The 10,584-nt window shown below is 39.3% G+C and overlaps 1 protein-coding gene across 3 annotated transcripts; it reads right to left on the bottom strand.

Moving 5' to 3' along the window:
- Nucleotides 1–231: 231 nt before the first annotated feature.
- On the bottom strand, nt 232–4,810 carry LOC148037561 (mitochondrial import inner membrane translocase subunit TIM44-2-like). 3 transcript variants are annotated; one of them, XM_087676509.1, is made up of 14 exons: nt 4,628–4,807; nt 3,659–3,762; nt 3,490–3,552; nt 3,251–3,326; nt 3,081–3,146; nt 2,450–2,884; nt 2,306–2,377; nt 2,143–2,207; nt 1,946–2,014; nt 1,781–1,853; nt 1,560–1,664; nt 1,098–1,169; nt 851–913; nt 232–765 (listed from the first exon to the last, which is right to left on the bottom strand). In XM_087676509.1, exons 1-14 carry the CDS (start codon nt 4,709–4,711, stop codon nt 634–636), a joined length of 1,479 nt encoding a protein of 492 aa, XP_087532635.1. In that variant the 5' UTR covers nt 4,712–4,807; the 3' UTR covers nt 232–633. The 3 variants fall into 3 exon arrangements, 1 of the variants encoding a protein (XP_087532635.1); XR_015690660.1 differs by having other exon boundaries at nt 680–765; nt 851–957; nt 1,050–1,169; nt 4,628–4,810; XR_015690661.1 differs by having other exon boundaries at nt 690–765; nt 1,006–1,169; nt 4,628–4,810.
- Nucleotides 4,811–10,584: the final 5,774 nt, after the last annotated feature.

Raw genomic sequence — 10,584 nt, 5'->3', positions numbered from 1 at the left:
GATTTTCAACCTATGTGCTTCAACCTTGTGCATGGATCCATCAAAGCACAAGACCATAGGAATGAAGATAAGATTTAGTGCCTAGATCTCCAACCTGGTATTTGATAAGAACCGGTGCACTATCATTTTGTTAAAACAAAAATGTAAGTAGTGGTGGGAGTAATGCAAGGTACTTAATGTATGCTGCAATTAAGGTTTTAATCCCAAATGGTTCAACCTTGAACAAGAAGGGAAGGGAACTTGCACTATTACCATTCTGTGAATATTAATTAATGAGGGTTGCAATGTGTCCAAAAGTATCCTCTTTTATCACCATAAAATTCGTAAACTTCTAAGCACCTGCAAAAGCCAGTAGTTTCAAAATCTCTGTATTGTACAACTCTGCAATATACAAAGGCAGGAGATGTGACCGGTGGTGAACCCTTGACAATAATAACCCAGAACACAGCATCATGGGCTGATAAGACTTCAGTAAACAGTCATGTCTATGTCCGACTTTGTATTGTTCAGATCAAAATTATCCAGCCCAATGCCAATGGAAGAGACTGACAGGCTGTCAGACCTTTTATATAAGAGGGGTTTGTTTCCCGATCTAGAAGTCTTCAGGTACCCCCATGGTCTGGACTTCAGAGCCTAAATGATCGCCTGAATTCCAAGTTGTTGCATTTCCCTAAGCTGCCATCGAGGAAAGATTTCACCTTCTTCCAGATCCTCATTAATCACTTGTTGCATTGCCCATGCATAGTAAACTGTGTGAATGTCATCCTGAAACCACCATCAAGAAGTACAAGATGTTATTTGGTCATGAGTTACTTAAAGTCAAAATAAGTTTGTAAAGACTCAATCTTACCTTTGCACCTTGGGTAATCTTCCCATTCTTGTCTCGCACACAATAGATCTGCTGTGTTTGAAACTAAGATGACAACAAAGAGGACTAGCCAGTTAGAAAAATGGAACCTCAGCAGAACTAATGCCCACAAAGAAAGAAAAAAAGAAAATCATTACAGCAACTATTATAATTGGAACATAGCCAGTTAGAAAAATGGAACCTCAGCAGAACTAATGCCCACAAAGAAAGAAAAAAAGAAAATCATTACAGCAACTATTATAATTGGAACATTGCCCAGCAATTTAGTCTCCTTCAGCTCCACATCTGAAATATGTAGGATCTGCAAGTAAAAGATATAAGCATTCACCAGCCATTGAAACCTATTTACAATTCCATGCCACATTTACACACTATGTAAGCATTCACCGACAATTGAAACCTATTTACAATTCCTTGCCGCATCAACACTATGCACCTTGTACCCCAGACTTCCAGAAGATTAAAAATGTTAATGGGAACACAACAAAACCTATAGGTTATTGAGGTCTACAAAGAGCTCTCCTTCCTATACTATCCACCCTCAACCAAGCTCTACAAGGAGCAGCATTCAAACTCCAAACTCAACATCACCAGAAGAATGGCCTTAAATGTTCAAGGGCTTTGTGGCTATCCATGGTTTTGTAGATCACTGTCACACTTGCCAATCCTTACGTAACCCTGTTCCAGTTACCTTATTATCAAAGAAAATCCCTTGAGATTCGTATGCTTTCCGCTCTGCTCTACATCTATCCACCACCTCTCGACTGCACCTTTTCTGAAGCTCTACAAGGTCCCCCTGCCAAAAGAGCAATTTCCATTGATACAGGAGAAAATTATGGGCAGTTGTGCTCTCCTAAGCTATGCTTTTACATGCCAAAAGTCACATCAGAAATTCCTTTTTCCTCAGAGCACCTTCATGTAGGCCTGAAGCACAGGTCGTAAGCTCTCCTGAACCTCAGCCAGGAAATCAGGAAAAGTGAAAGTTCTGCAAGACAATGAATGGATTAAGTATGGCATGTATTCCAGAAATGAGACCATATTCCACATGTTTCTTCTACTGCACCTTCCAACACTTACGGGTCCCTCTGACGAATCTCTTTCAGTGCTAATGCAGTTGCTGTTTCACCGAATAAGGAATCATTCAAACTACAAGAAATTAAGATATCAGTGCTAAAGATCGGCTAGTCAGTGTTATGATCAAATTAAACAAGAGATGCATCAGTTTCCTGATATCGCATTTAAAAAGACAAATGGTAGTGCGAAGGCACCCTTACTCCTGAATCTTGTGTACCACTGGACTGTCACTTGTTTCCCATCTCTCCCGAAGATCCTCAGCAATCTGTGATATTCCAAAGCATCACATTCGTCAACCATCAAAAGAATGTAAACTTTGAGGCAACACCTTCATTAAACCATCAAAGACAAGATATGACATACCTCTTGGCTTTTTACTACAACTGGGTGCTCCTTCACACCTCTGAACCGTTTGTACACTGGATGTGCTTGGAACTGTCAAAACATTCAACTTTAAGATTTGTACATTAAAAATGACTTACAAATAAGCTGAGAGTTAAACACGACCTTCTCTTTCACACTATCCCATCGTTTTTCCCACACAGATTTCTTCTTTATTACTGGAACAATTGCAGTGCTGCTGCTTCTTGGGGCAGTACTTCGAGTTGCCATTTTTGCCTTGGCCCTTTTCGAAGAAGTGGTGGTAAGCTCTTCTAAGAAAATATTATATCCACTCTTTGCCAAATCAGCTAGCCTTGTTCTCCTTACCCTCTCGTAAAAAGAGAGGGCAGGGTTTAAAAGCACACGGAACCCATGGGAAAACTTTCTGTAGATTGGACCTGTTTTATTACCCTGCTCCTGACTTTCACCAACTCTTTCTTTCTTTGCTTCATTATTTGGAGAAGTTTCACCTTCCAAAGGCTTTCCATCCAAACCTTCCGAAGCTTTTCCTGCCTGTTGTGAATCTTCAGGACTTTTGAAGCTGCTAACAGTTTCTTTCACCTGAAACAAGCATTTGAAAGAAAGATTACAACTTTACAGTAACACAACAATATTATGTATCCATAATGCAAACCTAAAGCCGATTGTTGAATGAAATTGAAATGAGCGAGTTTCAAGAAAGGATTGAATATGAGAAAATTTTTGAAAGCTTTTGAATGTGACTTGCCACTAGAACAGTTCTCTAAAATTAAGTTACCTGTGTTGTGGCTTCTGAAACTTTCTCTTTTGCTTCGTGGACTTTCTCTTTTACCAATGCTGAAACCTGCAGGTTCCGAAATCAATGGCCCATGGGACTGTAAGATCTATGTTACAAAGAGTGACTAACAATAAGCATGAATTGCGCTGGAAGCCCAAAAACCAAGGCACCTGACTAGCCTTTGATTCAGCTTCTACTCGAGCCGCTCCAACACGTTTGTAAATCTGCTGTGTAGTCTCCTTTGTTCTGCATGCGGCATGGTGCCAGCGCTTCCAACATCAGGCTCTCCGTTCTGTGCTAACTCTCATTGAGAGAACATCTGCGTGCTTGTCAAGCACAGATTATCTGAGCCTATAACAAACACAACAGAAGGACAATGCTACTGGCACATCCTACTACAGGAGTTTACCTGTGCCTCAAATCACCCGCCTTCTCCTTGAGCTCTTTGATTGACCTCTGCAATTCTGGATTGCTGCCAGCAGCCACATATATTAAAACCAAAAACTATGAACCTAGCTACAAACAGAATTTCCTACAAGATGAACATAAGCACATTTACAGCTAGCCAAAATTCTTACCTTTGAACTTCTCCTTGTAGACGCTTTCTGAACTCCTGAAAAATACCCATGTAGCGAACATGTTGCCTATGGACAACATGTAGAGCTCCTTCATGTCTACAAGCCTGTGATGCAACACAAAAATGGACTTTTAAAGCCTAACAATATAGGAGAAAGCCAGCATCCTCCGACAAAGCTGTTTTCAAAGTTCTATAACTTTCTACAAGTTCAGAATTTGAGGATGGCATAAAAGCCAATGTTTTACCCTTGATAAAACCTACAGTTCTTATTATACAAATTTTACAGATTCTGAATATTTAGTGAAGTGACCCTGAACCCATATAATGGAAGTGACATCTGTAAAAACATGACCAAAAGCCTCACATCCCTGACAATGGCTCACGTTAACTGAACATTCATGAGCACAAACCACACTTCCTGAATAACAGCTTAGACTATACAGTAGTTATTGGTCATTTCCTTGAGCATTGAGAGACTTAGCAGGTTTGGATGAGATACTTCAGTTCAATCTTAAATTCCCTTTTATCAAACACATTGGGACTGTTACACAGTGTTTCCAACCAAAATACAATTTTCAGTTTCACCTCACTGCTGAAGGGTGAATAACAAATGGTGTCAGTTCCGGACGAAGCTGCAAAAAACCATGCATTAAATAATGAAACGCATACCAAGGTCACTAAAGGTGACTCTACCGGCGGTTGATTGTTCAGGAAAATCGGATCACTCCAGAGTGTACATTACCCTATCGAGAGAGAGGATTGCAGCAAACGTGATAGGAGAGAAAAAAATCAAGCGAACCACCCCTCCCTCCCTCCCTCCCTCCCTCTCTCTCTCTCTCTCTCTCTCTCTCTCTCTCTCTCTCTCTCTCTCTCTCTCTCTCTCTCAACTATTGCTTTCGGAGACCATATCTATCTGCGTAATTATGACATTTGTTAATGGAACATGTTTTTTCACAAGAAGCCACCATACCTGTGCAGACGGTCGCCTGAGTGCTGCTGAGAGATGGCGAGACGAGGAACGGCCACTCGCACGAAGGAAATGGCCTACGTTCATTGTGGCACCTCTCTCCAGATCTCTCTGTCTGTGTCTGTACCTAATTGGATGCACCGCCCCGCCAAAGAGACGAAGCTGAGCGAAGCTACAGATACTTATTTCTTGTTTCCAGTTCAAGGCAATGTAATAACCCTAATATTAATCAAAAAATAAAAAGTAATAACAATGCAAAATATGTTAGCACTAATATTGCCTATATATATACATTATATGCCGAAGATCAAGGTATTCTCACAGCACCAACTGTAGCCCAGGACCAACATGTCAATCTCCTTTTTTTAGTCATGCATAAAGTACAAAAGCAAAAAAAAAAACAAAAAAAAACAAAAATATCCCTATTTGCACTTAGGTTATATTGTTATAGGCATCATTCCCCTTTTCCATCGTGGTTTAAATGGTAGTTGTATGGCTGCTATCTTAGATATACACCACCAACAGTTGATAGACATGATACTCAGAGTTGCTATGTCTCCATTGTCAAATGGTCCAATCTTTTTTGAACTTCATCTTGATTATGTGATCTCTGTAGAAGTTCCCTACCTTCCAGATCACCTTCTCTTGCATATACGTACTTCTAGTTCCACACAGAATCACCAAGAAATACATGGTATCTTGCATCATCCAACTATCGAGTAGAGAGTAGGCTTTTGGTCAAAGCCATGATAATGAAAGTAGATGATACTATTCAATGTTTCTTGCATAAATGTATAAATTGGTCGAACATTACTCTCCCTAATGAGTGGCATCTTGACATCCAATCCATTTAGAAGAAGGAGTTGATGCCACCTAAACATATAAGTGTTTGCAACATCAAAGGTAAGACACTTTTGTGTGAAAAGCATGGATCTAGAGCATGGCAGGAGCTATGGAGGATGGAAGATGAATACACAACTCATGATGACATAGACTTAGACAGACTAACTTTTACACAAGTGAATTAGGTTCCAAGATGGAAGCTTGGACTCATAAACACATTCTTGTGTAAGATGGACAATGACACAGACAATGACTCAAACTGATAGTTCCATTACTTCAAAATGAGTGTCAAGTACATGCCTTTATAGCTTTTTGGATAGTACCACTATACCTTACTATGCTTATGGGATGCTGTCATCTCTTCTTAGAGCATACATCATATGTTTATCTTCCAGCCTCTTTTGGGCACACATCCAGCCTCCATGGGCATACACATCAAGCATCATTTGCTATTCTCAACACCCCCCCTCAAATGATGAGTTCCTACACTTACTGGCTTTTGCCCCCCCCCCCCCCCCCCCCAACATGATGGCATGGCCTGGTACTTTTGAATTTGTTAATATGCATAGTCATTGAAGTGTTGTTTTTTATGTCAAGCTTATAGAATTGCATTAACAACTTGACCCTAGAGTTTTTGGCTTGACTTCCAAAGATCCTGTCAATCTCATCCCAAGCCTTTTTAGCACGCACGCACAAATAGTCATTATCTATTCTGCCTCTTATTTTCGAATCTCCTAAAGTTGAGCCACCTAGGACCCAATCTTATGTGGCAACATTCTAGGAAACCCAAGCCAACATAAATATTCATTGAATCAAGAAACTCATATTATAGCTTTAAAAATAAAAAGGCCAACATAAGTACTTACTAATTTGAGAAACTCTAATTAATAAAAAAGTCAAGTTGATTCTTCTTTTAGATTAACAAGGTATATTAAAAATGGAAGAGGAGAATGATCCAACAAATTAGATGGGCCCGTTACAAAGGAGAAAAGAGCACATATAAGTCATCACACACTTGAATACGATAAGCATAAAACTGCATTTGCATGACACAAACCTTGTTTGTCAACCAGTGCAAATGCACATCATTCGACACATCACTATATGGTATCCTCATATGCTATCCATCTTCTCCACTTCGGAAAAGCAAGACATACAACTTTGGCATATACACTTGATGCAAAATTGACATTCACACACACCAACCCTCCCAGGTGTAGACATGGATATCATGGTGGCTTAGCTCATCCTCATCACCATTCCAAAGCGTGAGTGTAGCAACCTCACTTCCAAAAGGCATTGCATATTGCCTCGACATAGAACAAATTTTTGTTATCATCATCCTCAACTCCACAGCATCACTTTGTTGACAAAGAGCCCCAACATAATGAAAAGCTTGAGCATAGATATTGTGACCATGCATCATCTCTTGAAGCTCTTGCAACGATTCGGAGATCAAACTAGGCATTACTTGCAATCAATTTATTAATTCATGCTCTGTATCATACACGTACAGTTGCATGAATTGAGGTCTTGATTCACGCTTCACACTAGACAACATCAAACCAATGTGATGATACACCAAAACCATGCACACAAAAGGTATACCCATTTCTAGTAGTACCCATAAACTCCTCCACATGTGTCCCCATTGAAACAAAGTAAAGGGCACTATTATGCCCTCGAATTGTATTTTTAAACTCACAAACATATTTATGATAACATCAAGGAGACCTTACAAAAGTTGAGGTGGTTCTTGCAAAGACAATAGTCACCATATTTGCAATAATGTTTGTTGAATGTTTGAAAATGCACACTCCTTGTCTCCATACACCTCAACATTGCAAAGAAATGTGTGCATAATTTATTGAGGCCTCCAATGGAAAGCACTTCGAGATCTTTGCATGGATACATCAAGGGATGGCTATCCAACTCAGGCAAGTCATGCAAAATGGAGCGAAAACCACCATTTATAGACAAAAATGAGGGTTCATGCTACAATATCTCATTTGGAGCAACTATCTAGTTTTCTCCAATCACTTGATCTTCCTGAATATCATTTTGGTTAAGCAATGAGCACCTCTCATCCTGTATTTTCCATTCTTCTATCACAACATGGCAATGGTCTCCCTCGGGTTGTTGTTGATGTAGCCCATAAAGGGATGTCACTTTGACACATTCACTATGCGCTTCATTGGTCCCACAAATTGGAGGAGCACTTCTAAAATTGTTGTATGTTAGACATTCTACAAGCACATCATTTTGGGTTCCTATATTTCCTAAGATATTGTGATGCACATTAGTAATCACATCATCATGTGACACACTATCATTTGCCATGAAAAATTGTTGCAGCAATTGTCTAGTTCACGACACATCCATATCACCATGCAAAGCATTGAATGAGGCAAAATTATCGAAATAGATTTGTTGATAGTGATAAGATAAGGGTAACATAAAATTATACACACCAAAAGCATGAAAGGGTGCAATGTTTCCAAAAGGACGCAAAAGGGAGCAATGTTTCCAAAAGAGCACAAAAGGGAGCACTTTTCCAAAAGGCCGTGACTCAAAACTCCCCTTCACATATTTTGAAATATGTTCTTACTCTTGCTTGAAGCCTACCCTTTCTCATGTACTTTCCACAGGTTTTCTATGAATCCCTAATGCATTATTTCTTAGCAAGTTCCTCACAATTCGACACATTGTTTACAAAATGATAAAGAAGGAGCAACATATGCAATGAACACAAAAGGGTGTGTTTCATAAGTAAGATGTATAATAACAACTATAACAATAACAATGATGTGTCATAAATAAATATGTTAAAAAAAATATTAAAAAATTGATATCTTACACATAGATGTTGAAACAATCAAAACACACACTCACGCACGCACACACACACACACACACACACACATATGTATGAGGAGAGTCCTCTCCCTAGAGGAGCTTCCACATATCATCAAAGACGATATGTGCAAACTGATTGGTTTCTACTATTGTGGCCCACAATCTCTTTACCTCCTGTCCAACTTTAAAGGGCCACACATTAAATGTGGGCTCCACATAGCTATTCAAGTTTCCACAATCTTTGGCCAAGGACCTATAATTTTTTTCAAGAGATTTCAAGCAACTCAGACAATTGAGGTACTTGTCATCATCATGCAAAGAAGACTCTTCCTCAACTTGCACACAAGGTTTCCCTATCCTTTTCCTCAGAGTCATTAGGCTACTTCACATAGACATTCTCATTTAGATCCCTGTGTAAGAAAGTCATCTTAGCATCCAATAGGTACAAGTCCACATCCATTTGTGCAACCAAGGCCAATACCAAGCAAAGGGTAGTCATCTTGGGGATAGGGGAGAATATATTATCAAAATCAACTCCCTTTTCCTATTTAAACCCCTTAGCAACCAAATGTGCCTTATATGCACCAGCTTAGGGCAACCAAGGGTGCTCTTCAACCTATACAACCACTTGTGCAATGCATGTTTACCATCTGGCAAGGAAACTAAATCCCATGTATGATTTTTCTACAATAAGTCAAACCCAAATTGCATGGCCCTCTCTTAAGAGTGACCATGACCTCTACACATAGTCTCCTCATAAGTAAGCGGCTCACCAATGTCAATCACCATGACATAACCCATAGAGGGTCAAAATGATCAATAGGACATGAGGCTCTAGCACAGCTCTCAAAACTAGTTATGGAGCCTCTATAACATGTCCTCTCTATCTCTAGCATCATGATCTTGCATAACAAGAAAATCGTAAACATTTGCATTATCATTAGCAACTGTAGCAGGCTGTCTAACTTGGGCAAGCTATATTGTAATAGGAGACTCCTCCTAAAATCAACCTACATACCTCAACTACCTCCTTTTGTCTCATATGCATCTTTTCCTCATGAAACACAACATCATGGTTGTGAATAACCTTCCAAGTCTGCAGATCCCAAAGGCAATATCCCCTCTCACATGCATCACCATATCCAAGAAAGACGCATTTGACAAACTTTGGATTTAGCTTATTGTGTTTGTCTTTGGGAATATTGTAGAATGCCTCACATTCAAAGACTGGCAAGTGTGCATATGAGGGAGGTTTACGAAGCCATACCTTCTCTATAACTCTACCACCAAGAGTAGTGCATGGGGATCGATTAATTGGATGAACTACATTAGTAACTATCTTAGCCCAAAAGTACTATAATAAACCTGCCTAATTAAGCATACAACATACTCTTTCTTAAATAGTCTTATTCATACACTCTGCAACACCATTTTGGGATGGGGTGTAAATGGTAGTCAACTAATGAATGATACCCCTCTCATCACCAAACTACTCATGTGCCTTAGAGATATATTCACCCCCATTGTCAAATTATGGGCATTTTAGTCTATGCTCTCATTGGTTCTCAACCATAGCAAGAAAGTATTGAAAAGTGGGTAACATCTATGACATTTGCTTAATAGGATAGGTCCAAACCTTATGCAAATAATCATCACACACCACCTAATGATTAATAGGATATAGGACCACAAATATCTGAGTGCACAAGAGCCAACGGCTCACCCATGCATGTAGAGCTTGACTTTTTATGTGAGTTATAGGTTTGTCTGCCATGTAAACTATGAACATTAGTCAAGAGACAACAAATACTACAAACATGTGAGTACTTTCATTTCTTTAAGGAACATATGCCCAATATTGTGATGCCAAAGAGATACATATGGAAGACTAGTCATGGCCAAAATACAATCAATAGATCTAGATACAAGCAAGGGATATAGGTTGCTAGCCTTGGTACCTCTAGTAAAAATGAGGTTGCCATGTGTGATCTTCCATGGAGAATTACCAAAAGATAAGGCTTTTAGTCCAAGTTGCAATATGACATACATTATGAAGCACAAGTGGAGTACTAATACCAAATTACAGTTTCACATTGCATATATCAACAATGTCACACACACACACATCATCACCTAGTTCTACTAAACTTGTAATAATGTGATAGATATGAGACCAATAATGGTACGGGCTAGCATGGAAGGAAACCCTCGAATCAAGAAGCCAACACTGAGAGTAAGTGGATTGAACATCAAGGACTTGA

The sequence above is a fragment of the Lygodium microphyllum genome, chromosome 4 (assembly GCF_053477565.2).
Source record: "Lygodium microphyllum isolate KBCC chromosome 4, Lygodium_microphyllum_v1.1.10, whole genome shotgun sequence".
Lineage (NCBI taxonomy): Eukaryota > Viridiplantae > Streptophyta > Polypodiopsida > Schizaeales > Lygodiaceae > Lygodium > Lygodium microphyllum.
This window is presented reverse-complemented; position numbering and strand designations above follow the sequence as displayed.